Source organism: Arvicanthis niloticus, chromosome 18 (genome assembly GCF_011762505.2).
Source record: "Arvicanthis niloticus isolate mArvNil1 chromosome 18, mArvNil1.pat.X, whole genome shotgun sequence".
In the NCBI taxonomy this organism is placed as follows: Eukaryota; Metazoa; Chordata; class Mammalia; order Rodentia; family Muridae; genus Arvicanthis; species Arvicanthis niloticus.
In genome coordinates this window covers 20,637,490-20,655,496 of record NC_047675.1, presented here as the reverse complement: position 1 = coordinate 20,655,496, position 18,007 = coordinate 20,637,490, and the positions used below count along the sequence as shown (strand labels likewise).

General features: G+C 40.1%; 1 protein-coding gene across 2 annotated transcripts in view; it reads left to right on the top strand.

Moving 5' to 3' along the window:
• Nucleotides 1–17,550, top strand: part of LOC117723035 (liver carboxylesterase 1) — a 37,904-nt gene extending 20,354 nt beyond the window's left edge. For both annotated transcript variants that reach the window (XM_076915624.1, XM_034522397.2), the window contains 3 exons: nucleotides 9,858–9,989; nucleotides 11,363–11,435; nucleotides 14,081–17,550. In XM_076915624.1, coding sequence (XP_076771739.1) covers nucleotides 9,858–9,989; nucleotides 11,363–11,435; nucleotides 14,081–14,264 — 389 coding nt within the window. In that variant the 3' untranslated portion in view covers nucleotides 14,265–17,550. The remainder of the gene's footprint in view (nucleotides 1–9,857; nucleotides 9,990–11,362; nucleotides 11,436–14,080) is intronic.
• The last annotated feature ends 457 nt before the right edge of the window (nucleotides 17,551–18,007 follow it).

Genomic DNA, 18,007 nt, shown 5'->3' with positions numbered 1-18,007 from the left:
TCAGCATAGATAGATATGAAGTCTGCTGAGGGTCAGGTATCACAGGCTGGCTCCCTATGGCCTGTAATGTTTATTCTTGCTTCTGCCAGCAAGTGTCTATGAGAATGAAGTTCACATGCAATTTAATCTAGGAGGTGATCCCAGAAAACACTCTAAAGAGATTAGAGAGTAAAACTTGGAAAAGATTAAGGCCATCCTGGTGGTCAGCCCACTGAGCCGCTTTTGTAACGCCAAGAATTACACTTTGAATATGCTGTTGAAGACTTTTGCATCTATGATCATAAAGGATATTGGACTACAATTTTATTTTCATGTAGTTTCCTTGTTTCCTTTTAGCATCAGGATAATGATGCTCTCAGTAAAACAATTTTACAGAATTTTCTCTCCTTTGAATTGTAGAGCTTTTGGGGAAGAGTCTAAGCATTGATATTTCCAGGCCTTCTCTTTAATTTGTGGTCTGTTTATCAGTGACATTGCAATAATCTGGGCTTTTGCATTGATGAGGGACTTCTAATTACAGTCTCAGTCTCCTTACTCCATATTGATCTGTTCAGATTGCCTTTTTTTCTTGTTTCTGTCTCTATTTGTTTTATTAAATAAAGCACCTATTTATCTGTTTTAATCATCATTCAGTTGTTCAAGGTGCTAAGGTGCTTTGTTCTGCCCCGATATAAATCGGGGAGAAATTCTTCAAGCATGGGGTTTCTGTTTTTTGTTTTTGCAGGTGGAGTCAACAGCAGGGGCAGCCTCCCATCTTCTAGTCATGTGCTGTTGAGAAACAGCATGAAACCCCTGTAGCTCTTACATAGGTTCTAAAAGCCAATATTATCTATCCAGCCTTTTGTTGTGTTGCTGAACTTTCTACAAAAGCAGCAAGCAGGTGGGCTTGGTTATCTAGATTCCTCAGCTGTTAACAGCAATCAGTGTTGCAACTACTGTGTAGGTCCACGAATAGGAAATTCCTTAGCCCTTAATATAGGCCAGTGTCACAACTCTAGTGTTGGACCAAGGGTCTGAATCTTTTAACCCCAAACTCTCAATATCCCTTGCAAAATCTTTTGTCACCCAGGATCTGCCGCATCCTTTTCTGATCTTGTCTCTCCACTGTCTCCTGCTATTTCTTCTCCCACTGACTGTCTTCCTGGCTCTGTTCTTCACAAACTGTTCGGCTGCTTCTTTAGCATCTGGAGCTTTCAACTGCTCTGCTGGCTCTGCCATTGCCTCTACTGTCCATCATTCGTTTCTTTGTGCTACAGTACTGCCCACACTGCTGAATTAGCCAAGAGAAGAGATGCTCCAAACTCTCACATTAAACCTGATGTTTCAGTACCAGGGGAGAGATCAACAAAGAGCATGTCTCAGCTATAGCACTAATCCTGAACAGCATACACCCAAAGGAGAGGTATTTGTGTCTAGGGGGTCTTTTGTCTTTAGCTTTAGTCACAGCAGCTGTCTGCTATGACACCAAGAGAACACAGGGGACATATTTTGAAATGATAAAGGCAGTATTTAAGAAGCCCACTGTCAAATTATTATAAACAGAGAAACTCAAAGCATTTCCACAAAAGAGAACAAGTCAAGGATGTCCCCTCCCTGCCTTGTTCAATATCTATTTGGAGTCTTAGCTAAAGCAATAGACAAGTACTGGAGATAAACGAGACGTGAATAGGAAAGGAAGAAGTCTAAGTGTCCTTATGATGGCAAGATTCTGAATATAAAAGACCTTAAAGACTCCATTAGAAACCTCTTACAGCTGATAAGCATAAGGTTTTTTGAAATTGAACTCCAGTCTTCAGCCTTGGTGACAAGCACTTTGCCTCCTGAGACATCGCGTTAACCAATACGCTAATTCAAACAATCTATACTGAGCTAGTAACAGTGTAACTTTGGTTAAGTATAAGAATGCTATACCTTTGCCCCTCCACATATACCTTCTTTTAAATTAATTAGTTGATTAATTAATTAATTAATTCACTTTCTATTCCAATCACAGCCCCCTTATTTTCCTCCAAGTCTTACCCTCACATTACCCTCCTCCTTCACTGTCTCCTCAGAGAAAGGGAGGGCCCTCATGGGTACCAACTGGCCCTGGCACATCAGCTTGGTTCTTGTCCATGGGATGGGTCTCAAGTTGGGCCAATCATTGGTTGACCATTCTTTCAATCTCTTCTTCATCTTTATCTCTGCACATCATGTAGGTAGGACAAATTTTGGGCCAAAGATTTTGTGGGTGGGTTGGTGTCCCCCTCCCTCCACTGGAAATCCCACCAGCTAGGGTCACCCCCATAGACTCTGGTCCTAGGTCTCTGGCTCATTTCAAAGATGCCCCCTCCCACTGAATTGTGTTCTCTCTCTCAGTCCTCTCTCCCCATCATCTCCCATCACTTTCCCCCACCCCACCCTCTCTCCCACCCAGTTCCCTCCCTCCATCCACCTCTGATATTTATTCTGTTTCTCCTTTCGAGTGAGACTCGAGCATCCTCCCTTGGGGGGTCTCCTCATTACTTAGATTCTTTGGGTCTATGGATTGGAGCATGGTTATCCTGTAATTTATGGCTAATATCCCATTATAAGTGAGTACATAGCACATGTGTCTTTCTGGGCCTCAGCCACCTCACTCTGAATGATATTTTCTAGTTCTATCCATTTGACTGCAAATTCTTGTTTAATTGCTGAGTAGTGTTCCATTGTGTAAATGTACCACATTTTCTTTATCCATTCTTCAGTTAAGGAGAACCTAGGTTGTTTCTAGTTTCTGGCTATTTCAAATAAAACTGCTATGAACATAGTTGAGCAAGTTCCTTGTGGTATGGTGGAACATATTTTGGGGTATATGCCCAGGAGTGGTATACCTAGGTCTTGAGGTAGAACTATTTTCAATTTTCTGAGAAATCTCCAAATTGATTTCCAAAGTGGTTGTACAAGATTGCACTCCTACCAGCAATGAAGAAGTATTCCCCTTAGCCCTCATCCTTGCCAACATCTTTATAGTTCTGATATCAAGATTTACATCATTTGGACAGACACCATAATTTACTATAACTATAGATGATAATATGTCTCATCTTATCATCATTGATATAATTTCTATTGACGTGCATTGGCACTGCACAGGATAAAATTGTATTCACATTTCAACGGAGAGTGCCCTGCCTGTGGCTTGCTTTATTCCTAAGTCTTTGATGTCTCCTGATTCATGTTACTCTTCATTATCTTGACATGTTGGCTTAAAGAACAGTCTTTAGCCATTCCTATGAGGCAGGTCTAGAGGCAAGGAGTTCCACAGCTTCTGACTGAGAGAGCTGCTATGTCTTCCTCACTTCTGAGGGGCCCCTGTCCTGAGCAGAGGGCTCAAAGCTGGGGTATACTTTTCTCCAGCACACTGCCTATATCTCCCTGCACTTCATGCCCATGAGATTTCCTCTGAGACACTGGATATAGGTTTGGTCCTTCCTTGATGGTGAAGCTCTCCTCTGTGATGTTCCTAGGGTTTTCCTTTCTCCTTGATGAATAATACCATTATTGCTATGTATCTTGGCTACAATCAACTGATGGCTGCTGTGCTTCCTGACCTGATGTGGAAACCTAGCCCAGGCTGGGAACATTTCCTATTACAATCTCTTGAAATAAAGCCTCTGTCCTCCTTTCATTTTTCCCATCTTCAAATCTTCATGTTCAAATGTTTAGCTTGGTGACAGCATCCCCTTTGCTTTGTTTTTATTTTGAGTGTTTCAATTTGTAATTACCAACACATGAGTCTCACCTTCTTTCCAAATCTCACATTGTGATTATAAGAAGTTTAGAAATGTCAAGGGTTCTGCAAATAGTAATACAAATGTCTTGGATAGCTTGTGTGTAAAATGTAGCCTCTTGTTCATGAATGATCGCTGCTGCATAGCTGAAATCTGAGTTCTCTTCTAAAGCAATCAATGGGCAGAAGCAAGATTAAAACCCTATTTCCAGCAAGTTCTTCTTGATCTTGAAACATCTGTTTCAGAGTCACAGAATTATCAAGTTTACAACAAGGGAAGCTGTGAAAGGTAATTATTCCTCATCCTATGCAAGAACATACATCATTAAAAAATTGGCCAGCTGATATATTAGGATGTGATGTAATGACAATAGCATATTAAATATACACAAAATTATTTCAAATGTGTACATGTTTACCATATAACATAATTATTAATATATAAAGACTTGTACACCTACACAAACACACACCATATATGTGTGTGTCTATCTATCTATCTATCTATCTATCTATCTATCTATCTATCTATCTATAACATAGCCTATAAAAGAGTGGGACCTTTCTCTGTGTAATACTTATGCATTTTATTTTGTTTTGATTTTTCCCTCTTCTACAAATTGCAGTCCTCTTACTATATCCATGGGGGCAAAGTTGTAAACATTTGCCACCAGGTTGATGTGCTCAACTTTCCCATCTTAAAGTCACTGTTCTGTGGATATTCATTCACTATTGTGAAGATTATGAGGCTACCTTCCATGCTGGGGCTTTATGAGCTAGTACATAAGGAGTGAAGATTGGTGACTCCACTAATATTGCAATGGCATCTTGACCCATGTACAGGACTCTGTTGGTGAGCATGGAAGACAAAGGAGCTGAGGCAAGGAGATGGAAGTTCACCTTGCCTTGGCACTTTTTGTTTGTTTGTTTGGTTGGTTTGGTTTGTTTGGTTTTTGAGACAGGGTTTCTCTGTATAGCCTGGGCTGTCCTGGAACTCACTCTGTAGACCAGGCTGGCCTCGAACTCAGAAATCCACCTGTCTTTGCCTCCCAAGTGCTGGGATTAAAGGCGTACGCCACCACAGCCCAGTTGCCTTGGCACTTCTAATTTACCATTACTTTATCACATTAAGATTTTACACTTGGGACAAGCACACAGCTGGATATGAAATATGAAACCTCCAGTTTCTGCATGGATTATATTTTGTTGAGGTTTGGTCTTTTGCTATGTATTGTAATGCTAAATACTGGCCCCCAATCCCTGATTGGCCCCAAGGATAAGAGAATCTGCATGTAGACCCAAGTGACGCTATGTGACCTTACCCACTAAGTTATTTCAGACTGGTGAGTAAAGATGCCTACAGACGATAGCTAGGCAGAATTGGGATAGGTGGGGCTTGGGGCACTAGGACTTGGGATCTGAGGAGAACCACGAGGAGAGGGAGAAGAAGGAGAGAAAAAAAGATGCCATGAGTTAGGTGAGTCATGAAAGCATGACCATGAGGACTGGCCAATTGAAGTTAAGAGCAGAACAAATGGAACATGTTAAATTATACTATGGGGTTACTAATGGGGAAATAGATTCTAAGCTTTTTCTCACTTTATTAGATTCAGCATATCTGGCTTTATGTGGCAGTCCTTGATCTACTTGGACTTGAGCTTTTTACAAGGAGATAAAAATGCATCAATTTGCATTCTTCAACATGCAGTCTGCCAGTTAGACCAGCACCATTTGTTGAAAATGCTATGTTTTTTGCATTACATGGTTTTGTCTTCTTTGTCGAAACCAAGTGACTGTAGGTGTTGGATTTATTTCTGGGTCTTCAATTCTATTCCATTGATCTACCTGCCTGTCTCTGTACCAATACCATGTGTGTGTGTGTGTGTGTGTGTGTGTGTGTGTGTGTGTGTGTTTAATCACTCTGTAGTACAGCTTGTGGTCAGGGATGGTTATTCCTCAGAAATTCTTTTATTGTTGAGAATTGTTTTTGCTATCCTGGGTTTTTAGTTATTCCAGATGAAGTTGAGAATTTCTCTTTTTATTTCTGTGAAGAATTCAGTTGGAATTTTGGTGGGGATTACATTGAATCTGTAGATTGCTTTTGGTAAGATGGCCATTTTTACTATGCTAATTCTACCGATCCATGAGCATGGGAGATCTTTCCATTTTCTGAGGTCTTCTTCAATTTCTTTCCTTCGGAGACATGAAGTTCATGTCATATAGATCTTTTACTTGTTTGGTTAGAGTTACAACAAGATACTCTATATTATTTGTGACTATTGTGAAAGATGTTGTTTTCTTAATTTCTTTCTCAGACTGTTTATTCTTTGTATAGAGGAAGGCTACTGATTTATTTGAGTGAATTTTATATCCAGTCACTTTGCTGAAGTTGTTTATCAGGTGGAGGAGTTCCCTGGTAGAAATTTTGGTATCGATTAGGTATACTATTATATCATCTGCAAATAGTGATACCTTGACTTCTTCCTTTCTGATTTCATATCCCCCTTGACTTGTTTTTGTTGTCTAATTGCACTAGTTAGAACTTCCAGTGCTATATTGAATAAATAGGGAGAGAGTGGGCAGCCTTGTCTTGTTCCTGATTTTAGTGGGGTTGCTTCAAGTTTCTTTCCATTTAATTTGATGTTGGCTGATGGACTGTTATATATTTCTTTTATTATATTTAGGTATGTGCCTTGAATTCCTGATCTTTCCAAGACTTTTAACATGAAGAGTTGTTGTATTTTGGCAAAGGCTTTTCTAGCATCTAATGGGATGATCATGTAATTTTTTCTTTGAGTTTGTTTATATAGTAGATTATGTTATGGATTTTCATATATTGAACCATCCCTTCATCCCTGAGAGGAAGCCTACTTGATTGTGGTGAATGATAGTTTTGGTATGTTATTGGAGTAGGTTTGTGAGAATTTTATTGAGTAATTTTGCATCAATATTTATAAGTGAGATTGGTCTGAAGTTCTCTTTCTTTGTTGGGTCTTTGTATGGTTTAGGTATCAGTGTAACAGTGGCTTCATAGAACGAATTAGGTAGTATTCCTTCGCTTTTTATTTTGTGGATTAGCTTAAGAAGTATTGGTATTAGGTTTTCTTTGAAGGTCTGATAGAATTCTGTAATAAAATCATTTAGCCCTGGGTTTTGTTTATCTTTTGTTTTTTTTGTTTGTTTTGTTTTTTGTTTTGTTTTGGTTGGAAGACTTTTAATGACTGCTTCTATTTCCCTGTGGGTTATGTGACTATTTAGATAGTTTATCTGGGCCTGATTTAACTGTGGTACCTGGTATCTGTCTTAGAAAATTATTGATTTCATCTAGATTTTCCAGTTTTATTGAGTATAGGCTTTTGTAGTAGGATCTGAAGACTTTTTCAATTTTCTCAGTTTCTGTTATGTCTCTTTTTTTATTTCTGATTTTGTTAATTTGGATACTGTCTCTGGGCCCTTTAGTTAGTCTAACTAACCATCTTGCTGATTTTCTCAAAGAACCAGCTTTTGGTTTTGTTGATTCTTAGTACTGTTCTCTTTGTTTCTACTTGGTTGATTTCAGCTCTGAGTTTGACTATTTCCTGCTGCCATTTTTTTTTTGTATGTGTGTTTGCTTTTTTCCCCTAGACCTTTCATATGTGCTATTAATTTGCTAGTGTAGGATCTCTCCAATTTCTTTATGAAGTCATTCATTGCTGTGAATTTTCCTCTTAGTACTGTTTTCATTTTGTCCCATAAGTTTCAATAGGCTGTGTCTTTATTTTTGTTAAATTCTAGAAAGTCTTTAGTTTCATTCATCATTTCTTTCCTCACCAGGTTATCATCAAGTAGAGAGTTTCCATGAGTATGTGGGCTTTCTGTTGTTTTTGTTGTTATTGAATACTAGCTTTAGTCTGTGGTGATCTAATAGAATACATGAGATTATTTCAATCTTCTTGTATCTGTTTGGTTTGTTTTGTTTCTGATTATATGGTCAATTTTGGAAAAGGTACCATAAAGAGCTGAGAAGAAGGTATATTCTTTTGTTTTAGGGTGAAATGTTCTGTAGATATCTGCTAAATCCATTTGGTTCATAATGTTAGTTTCACTGTGTCTCTGTCTAGTTTCTGTTTGGATGACCTGCCCATTGGTGAAAATTGGGTATTGAAGTCTCCTACTGTTATTGAGTGAGGTTCAATGCCTGTTTTGAGCTTTAGTAACTTTTTTTTAAAACAAATGTGGGTACTCTTACATTTGGGGCTATGATGTTCAGAATTGAGACTTCATCTTGGTGGATTTTTCCTTTGATGAGTATCTAATGTCCTTCCCATCTCTTTTGATAGTTTTTTTTTTTTTGGTTGAAAGTCCATTTTATTGGATATTAGATGTCTATCAGTCTATTTTATTGTATATTGGATATTAATGGCTCCTCCAGCTTGTTTCTTGGGACCATTTGCTTGGAAAAATTTTCCAGCCTTTTAGTCTGAGGTAGTCTGTCTTTGTCACTGAGATGTTTCCTGTATGCATCAAAGTTCTGGATCTTATTTAAGTATCCACTCTGTTAGCCTATGTCTTTTCATTGGAGAATTGAGTCCATTCATGTTGAGAGATGTTATTATGTTTGTGTGGTTCTCTTCTTTTGGGTATGTTGTGAGATGATTAATTTATTGGTTTTCCTTGGGTGTAGTTTCCCTCATTGTGTTAAAGTTTTCCTTGTATTATCATCTGTAGAGCTGGATTAGTGGAAAGATATTGTTTAAATTTGTTTTTGTCATGGAATATTTTGGTTTCTCCTCTATTGTGATTGAGAGTTTTGCTGGGTGTAGTATCCTCCGCTGGCATTTGTGTTCTCTTAGGATCTGCATGGCATCTGTTCAAGATCTTTTGGCTTTTAGAGTCTTTGTTGATAAGTCTGGTGTAATTCTGATATGTCTGCCTTTATATTTCACTTGGCCTTTCCCCCTAATTACTTTTAATATTCTTTCTTTGTTCTGTGTATTTAGTGTTTTGATTATTATGTGATGGGATGAATTTCTTTTCTGGTCCATTCTATTCAGTGTTCTGTAGGCTTCTTATAAATTTATGACCATCTCTTTCTTTAGGTTAGGGAAGTTTTCTTCCATGATTTTGTTGAAGATGTTTTCTGGTCTTTTGAATTGGGAATCTCCACCCTCTTCTATTCCTATTATCCTTAGGTTTGGTCTTCTCATTGTGTCCTGAATTTCCTGGATCTTTTGCTTTAGAAGCTTTTTGTATTGTGCCAATATCTTCTGTGTTATCTCCTATGCCTGAAATTATCTCTCTTCCATCTCTTGTATTCTTTTGCATCTTTAACTCCAGATCTCTTTCCTAGATTTCCCATCTCCATGGTTGCCTCCCTTTGTGATTTTTTTCTTGATTCTATTTCCATTTTTAGATCCTGGACATTTGTGTTCAATTCCTTCACCTGTTTGATTGTGTTTTCCTGTACTTTTAAAAAGGGATTTATGTGTTTCCTCTTAAAGGTCTTCTACTTGTTTACTTGTGTTCTCCTATATTTCTTTAAGGGAATTATTTATGACCTCCTTAACATCCTTTATCATCCTTATAAGATTGGATTTTAAGTCTGAATCTTACTTTTGGGGTATGTTAGGGTATCTAGGGCTTGCTGTGGTGGGAGAACTGGGTTGTGATGGTGCCAAGTGACATTGGTTTCTGTTGCTTATGTTCTTGTACTTGTCTTTCAACATCTGATTATCTCTCATGTTAACTGACCTTGTTGTCTTTAACTGGAGCCTGTCCCTCTTGTTAGCCTGATGATGATGGACCTCCTTGAGTCAGGATGTCTCTGGGTGTGGGAGGGAGTCTGGAGCTCCCAATCTGCAAGCCTGGTTATGATGGACCTCTTGGGAGTCAAGGACTTCCTGGGAGTCAAGCTGTCTCTGGATGTCTGCGTGGGGGAGGGTGCTAGAGCACCTGATCTGTCTCCTGGTGCAGATGTGGAATGGAAGAATGATGTCCATAGCTTTATTAAAACTATGTTTATTTCTCTCTCAGGTGAAGAATGTAGTTAAGCACAGGACCTAAGGCTGTGACACCATCCAGGTGTGTATCTGATAATGTAACTGTACACGTATCCTTGTCTCTACAGATGCTGGAGCCCCCACCTACATGTATGAGTATCAGTATCGCCCAAGCTTTGTATCAGACAATAGACCCCAGTCATTGTTAGGAGATCACGCCGATGAACTCTTCTCTGTATGGGGAGCCCCATTTTTAAAAGGTAATGTCTCTTTTTGGCTGTGTCCTTGGTGATATGAAGCCTCAGTTTGTGTCTTGTCTTGATGGCATTGAGCGAATTTCTCCTTTTAAACTGGCTTTCTTTATGCTTTGTGACAAGGGTCAGCTATAGGACAGTCCCTAGCCTCTCTCCTTCTTTAACACACATGATGGGATTATGTTAATCTGTGCCCAGGGATAGTCATTCTTAAAGTCCTGACCTGTGACCCTGGTAGGAAAGGTGGAAGGTCACCACAGGCCCTGCTTTTGGGCAAGAGTGCCAGTATTTAATATATTTAATATTCCTCTCATAAGTATTACACTGTGAGTGTAGCAGGGTGTGAGAAAAATTTCTAACCTTGAATAAGGTCTATCATGTTCCTACCCACCATGTGGAGATATATATATATATATATATATATATATATATATATATATATACAATGACATATTTAGGGAACCTTTCACAAAGGCCTCAATACCTTACTTTTCAACAGTTTAGCATACTTTGTAAGCCATGTCCTTCATAGCATACCAGTGTCTTTGAGCATCACTCAGTCGGGTATCTACTTGGTATCATTCCAATTCTGATTGCTTTCAGATTCTATGAAAAAGTATATGTGTAAGAGGTAGCCCTAAGGGCAAGCAACGCTAGTGGTACATCTAGGGAAGTTGAGTGTTGTTGCCATTAAATCCCAAGAAGGAAATTCCAGGCAGGTGAGCATGACAAAGAAAGACAGAGAATATCTATAATATTCCTCTTGACTTTAAAATGAGGGCACACTCACCAAGATCTTCTTAAAAGAGCAACAATACCAACCAACCAGAGCTCCCAGGGTCTAAACCACCAGCCTGAGAGCACATAGGGAGGGGCCCATGGCTCCAGCTGTACATGTAGGGGAAGAGGGTCTTGTCAGGAGTAGGTGGGAGAGTAAGTTGTTGGTCCTGTGAAGGCTGGATGCCCCAGTGTGGGGGAATTTGAGGGCATGGAGGTAGGAGTGGGTGCGTGGGAGCACATCCTCATAGAAGCAGGAGGAGAGAAGATGGGATGGGGGTTTTCTAGGTAGGTAGGGAAGTGGGGAAAGGGGATAACATCTGAAATGTAAATAAAATATCCAATAAAAAATTTAATAACAAAAAGTCAGGTGTTTGACTCAATGACTATGTAATAAAGGTCAAAAGTGCATTTCCCACCTTCAAATAGTAACCAGGCCTGAGTCTATTTATCTTCAAACATCAGGGTAGACAGGACACATGCACAGTAATCCATTCATAGACAAGATGGCATTTCTTAAAGGTGCTCAGATTCAAATACAACTGCTTATTAACCACATCTTAAATTAAGTAGCTATTCTTTTTATTTTTTCTTCATCACAGAGGGTGCTTCAGAAGAGGAGATCAACCTCAGCAAGATGGTGATGAAATTCTGGGCCAACTTTGCTCGGAATGGGTAAGACAGGTGGCTATGAAGCCAAAGCTGAAGGTGTGGTGCAGTGAGTTATACTCGTGAGGAAGGACTAGTTTTCTAATGTTTGAGTGATAGTCCTTCTGTCCCTCTGATTATCGCTTTCTAACAATGAGAACTGGGTTCATCCAATTTGTATTTATGATAATATTTGTGATAGTTCAACATGAAGGAGAGAATGCGAATTTTGGCTCAGACTGGGGATTTGGATCATTTTGCCTATTAGCTCTTGTGTTGGAACAGAACATCGTATGTGAAGCATATGGTAGGTCAAAACACCTTACCTCCTGTCATTCATGAATGGAAAGAAAGGGACAGGATCCTACTGTAATCCTCAGTGGAAAGTATTCCGTGATCATCCTTCTCTAAGTCATACTTTATTACTTTTCTTCCAAGTCCCAATGGCACTATCGAGAAGAGATCAAAGCTTCAACCCATGAGCATTTGGGGTAGTATTAAGCTCTGAATTATAGCCTCCTGCCCATGACTCCCAGAAGTTCAAGCCCATCACAAAAACTCATTTCCACAAATCCCTAGCTTCTCATTACTTTTAATACTGCTTTGACATACTAGTCCAAAAACTTCCCAGTTTCAGGCAAACCTTTGCTATGAGAACCCACACAACAATAAAGTAACATATTTCTAAGATACAAGGAAAACAACCAAACATTGCTGCTCTACAGGGAGGGACAGGAGAATGGCAGTGAGGAGCTAGACTAAAGCAGGTCCAAAATCCAAGACAGAAGAATTTAAATCCTAAATCTCCCCATGGAACATCCAGGAATCTATTAACAGACATGGGCTCTGAATTCTGGGGCATGTATTCCCCTAAAGACTCAATTCCTACATCCTCTGTAGCTTCTCTCGGGATCTGTGGTGGTTTAAATACGAATGCCCCCGATAGGCTCATATAGTTGAATGCATAGTCCTCAGGGAGGAAAGCCCTTTGCTTGGATTAAAAGGATTTGTGGGTATGACCTTGTTAGGAGAAGTGTGCCACTCAGGCTGGACTTTGAGGTTTCAAAAGCCCTTGTTAGCCCAGTCTCTCTCTGCCTGTAGATCAATATAGCTATCACTCCACTACCATGCATACTGTCATGCTCATGCCATGACAATAATGTACTAAGCCTCTAAACGTTTACTCAAAGTCCCAGTTAAGTGCATTATTCTATAAGATTTTTTTTTTTTTGGTCATGGTGTTTCTTCACACCAAGAGTGACTAAGACTCATTCTGCTCTGAATGAGTCTGAATGTTTCTTAGGTTGATGTTTTAAGCCATGCCATTTATAGCTTACGAAGGTCTCCATCAAAATGTAACTTTACTCTCATAGCTTCATGCATCACGTGCTCTCAGGGATGCTACCTGAGACATCAAACCTTCTACACACTTGGCGATTGCCCATGCTTTCACTTGAAATCCAGATAGCAACCTTGATGGACATGTAAGCCTTGCATTTTCCTTGCCTACAAAATCAGTGCAATGTGATGATGCCGACTCTAGCTTTCGGTGGAGTTAGGCTCTGAGGGCCATTAGCTATAAATCCACTAAGAACCTGAACATAGGGAAACCCATATAACATACTGTAGATAAAGAACAGCTAATGCTAATATCTCAAACAGTGTCTTTGAAACAAGTGATACCCTTGTAATGGGCCATCTTGCAGATTCCTGAGACGTCCTCAGGAATATGTGCTCCTTTCATCTGTTCAGAAGACTTGCATCTTCATTGGCCCTACTCTTAATTTTGAAACACAGAATCATTCAAATCTTTATGCTGTTAGTGTTTTCCTTTAAATTTCACTGTAAATCAAATTGAAATCAACAAAATATACCCTAACATTGCCTGAAAGCTGTGATGTGTTTGAACAAGCCCATCAGTTATGCAGTCAACTGTCACTGCAACCAGTCTATCAAGAAAAGTCAGGCATGGACAAATGTAGACATAATGAACACTAATTATCTCTAATCACGTTCCTCACAGAGGCTTCATTGCCCTCTGAAATGTCACAGGCCTGGCTTCCTTGTCTTCTTTCTTTTTAGAACCCACTAGAATCTAGAATATTCTGAGTTTACTACAGCATGCTCTCAGAACTTCCAAATTCCTTCATAAACCAATTAAAACGTATTCCAGACTACAATGACAACTTAACCCCCTTCTCAAAAGCATTTTAGATGTTAGATTTCAAATGCTTTGACAAAATGCCCGAAGTCCACTCACTTAAATGGATATTGTATTCTAGCTCTGAGTTTCACTTGGACTTTTCATTTAAGGCTTGTGATGAGGCAGAGCATCACATAGTCAGGAACCCATGACAGGAAGGAGTGGGACCCCAGCACTATCCATGGCCTCCAGTATTTGCTCCTTCCACCTACACTCCACCATTTATTCCACTAGATTCTAGCTCAGTACCAACCTGTAACACATGAGGATTTGCAGAAAATGCAAAATGTAAATCATAACAAGCTTTGAAAAAAATTATGCCAGGAGGTGGAGACCTGTCCATCTGATTCCATCTGATCTGCGGAAGGTTATAGGCTTCTTGGCAGAGATAAGCCAGGGCATCTTTGAGTATCTTTAAGTACCATAGAAGCAGCAAGTTTTGGTGAATTTCTCTTTATTCTGTTCACAGGAACCCTAATGGTGAAGGGCTGCCTCACTGGCCAGCATATGACCAGAAGGAAGGATACCTTCAGATTGGAGTCCCAGCACAGGCAGCCCATAGGCTGAAAGACAAGGAAGTGGATTTTTGGACTGAACTCAGAGCCAAGGAAACAGCAGAGAGGCCATCCCATAGGGAACATGTTGAATTGTGATCAGGAGGCCCAACCAGGTTTAAGCATCTGGAGCTAAAAAAAAAGGGGGGGGGGTATTTATTCATCAGATATTGTTTCCAAAATCAATTGTGTGGTATGCTGTGCAAACACAATAGGGAGAAATATTTGATTTTATGCTTTCAAATTTGGAGATTTTGTTATTTGGTTTTTGAGACAGGGTTACCATGTAGCCTTGGCTTTCCTGAAACTCACTCTGCAGACAAGGCTGGCAGTGAACTCAGACACCCACCTGTCTCTGCCTCCCAAGTTCTGGGATTAAAGGCATGTGACACAACTGACTGGATATATGCTTTCAACTTTTTTGTTTGTTTTGTTTTTGTATTGGATATTTTATTTACATTTAAGATGTTATCCCCTTTCCCAATTTTCCTCCCACACCCAGAACCCCGCTATCCCATCCTCTCTCCTCCTGCTTCTAGGAAGATGTGCCCCCCCACCTACTCCCACCTCCCCACCCTCGAATTCCCCCACACTGGGGTATCCAGCCTTCACAGGACCAAGGACTTCCTCTCCCACCTATGCCTGACAAGGCCATCTTCCCCTACCTATACAGCTGGAGCCATGGGTCCCTCCCTATGTGCTCCCAGGCTGGTGATTTAGACCCTGGGAGCTTTTAATGACATCACAAAACCATTCCCTTAGAAATCAAACTTTAGCTCAAAATGGATTTATGTGTACTAATTATGTTTACTAATGATGTTTTGCACACTGTGTACAGTTTACCCTTGTGTTATTCAAGTGCTCATTTCTCTGCCCTCATGTCTTGTTTTATTCTAGACATGGCATTGTAATGCTTATACCAAGTATTTTCTGTCTCATGTTTGTGTGAACTTTTCTTACCACTTATTCTCCGCTTTGTCAATGCTGATCACCCAGTGGCTGAGCAGAATAGAGAACAGGGTGGGACATCTGCCAACCAGAAGAGAAGGAGAAGGAGGAAGAGGAGGAGGAGAAAGAGGAAGAGAAAGAGGAAGAAGAGGAGAGGAGGAAGAAAAGAGGAGAGAGAGAGATGAGGGGGCTCAGATTAGAGCCATGAAGAAGGAGACAGAAGATCAATAATAATATGCAAGTATTATGGGATGGGCTGAGAGGTAGCCAGATTAGCATAGAAAGTAAAGGTAGATTATTAAATTGCTCAGCTTTTGAGGTGCAGTTTTAAATAATATTGATTTATCCTTGTGATTATTGGGGACCAACACAAAGTAAAGAAATACAGCCACTGGCTTAATTCACTGCTTACATTTATATTAAGAATGATTCATTTACACAATAGAAAAGGGAGCATTGAGAGAGGTTCAACATCATGAGATGCCACCTCCACAGGAGGTGGATAAAAGATTGGCTGTTCCAATGTCTTAAGAAAGCAAGCATACTGTGGGAGAGGGGAGATGTTGTTTTGCTACTTTTTCCTGGGTCCAGTGGCAGATTTGGGGCCCATAAAGCAGGAATGGGGACAAAGGAAAGATGAAAGACAGCAGGACAAACACTAGGTCCTTTATATTTACAGCCTTACACCCATGGAATCATACATTATATTCAGATAAGAGCATCAGCAGGCCACAGTCTCCTCCTCTATAGACCGGGGGTTGTGGTGCATATGGCCTTTTTGAGCTGGCTCTGCTTTGTAGTGTTCTACAGTGGACATCTGTAGGTTCCACATGTGTGGACATGTGGACATGAGGACATGAGTGGTTCCACACTGTTCGAGGTTATTCTGACCATATCACACATTGTCTGCTTTTCTTTTGAAGTCCATGCCAAGGTTTCTATGAGCTAATAATTTGCATTCGGTGTGAAAGCAGAACCAGCATCATGGACAGCCAATGTCTGTCCCCAAATGATGAAGCAGGCAGGTCCTTAGAGCATAGTTTTAGGAGCTCCTTAGTGCTTAGGTGTCAGCATGCAGGGAAACACAGCCTCTCCCTTTCTCATGACTTGTATGACGGGACACTATGGAAATTCTATTCTCAAGGGAACATATTACATTCCCGAGAGCAATGAGTGGGATCGGAACAATTCCTACAATGCCCACAATGCATTTTTTTCCTCCAGATGAAAATGTGTGGCTTAATTTTTAAGTCTTTAATCTTGTCATCTCCCACGGTTTTCTTGTTCACAACATTTAATGGACTTTTGCTGTCACACTGCATGCTTTCTTAATGCATTTTTGGCTGCTGGCTCTCAACTGCAAGCAGAGCTAACAGCTCCTAGCAATAACCAAGGTCCACCTGAATGCTGCTCTGTTGGAAGTTTCCACGACCAGCTTAATTAAGCCCCCTTTAATTTCAGTCACAAGCAAAGTCTCAGGCCAGGAACACAGTGTAGATGACTTCTTTGCCAAAATAAAATAAAACTAGCCTCTATTAGACATTTCCAAAGTTTTACCTTTAAAACATGGCATTATTTATGGAGTTCACACTCTAGTACTAGGCAATCAGGCTACCAAAAGACAAGCAACAATGAAAAAAAAAAAAAAACCAAAAATCTCATAATGCTTGAAGTAAGCTTAAAATTTGGCTATCCTCTGCCAGATGCCTTCAGAGTAACTCCACAAGCCTCCCTATGCCCATCAATTTATCCAATACTTTAGTGGTGTGCACATGATGACAGGCTTGAGATATGGGTAAACCATGTCCTACCTCATACTACACTTAGCTTTATTTACAGCAGGGTTGGACCATGTGGAGAACACTAATCTGAGAAATTGAGAGACTCAGTGTCTATCATCTAGCTTTGCAGACTTTTTTCGAAAAGATAGTATGTGGATGGGTCTTTTGGGAATTACATCCCCTTGCCATGGCTTGTCACCATACATTGTCAGTGTAGACTACATTGCCCTGTTTCTGGAATCTTCACTTGTCTCAGATTGTCACATGTTTTGGCTATTGTGAAAGCTACCAGAACACAAATTAAGTCACTTGTGTTCATTTCAAGCAAGCAGTAATGTCAGGAGAGTTTTAAGAAGGGAACCAAGAAACATCGAAAAGGAGTCTGTCAAAATCACAGCCTTTTACAAGTGCCATTGTAACATGCAATTAGCATATCCTGAGAGGATTCTAGTGTGGCAGCATCTATTCAGAATTGAACCAATGTTATTGATCCTTGTAGTCAATGAATGTGTTTCAAAATAGCATTTTAACAACAATCCTGTTGGTTTTGACTTTTAAGTTTCCTTTAGCCAGCAGCCTCCAACAATTTCTATGGCATCTTATCCTACATCACAATGTCCCATGTTTACTCCCAAATAAAAGCCAGCATTCTTTAAGCTTCTGCCTCCCTCCATGTTTTTATTTAAAGGCTGACTCCCATGGACATACCATCTACATCATTAGAGTTCTGTCAGTTCATTGAATCTTTTTTCTGTAAGATGCTACTTCAATAAGGAGCTTTCACACTATTCCCATATGTAGGGCCTTCAAAGGAGTCTTGGTTTTGGTCGAGGCACTAGCTGGAAAGCCCGGAGACCCAACAGGTGTCCATTGCCTGTAAGGGATGGGCATCTATTTAGCTGCACTCCCAGAATCCAGGCTCCTAACACATGGCAGAACTCCATTGACTGTCACTGTTCAGTCACATTCAGGGCAATGCAGCCCTGCTCAAAGAGCACAGATAGAGGGCATGACTATAGGCCTCAGGCCCTAGAGAGATTTACATACTAATGAGATTCCTGAAGGCCAGAGGGCAGAGCCAATTAAGCATTCTTCCCCAGCCCCTCCCCCTCT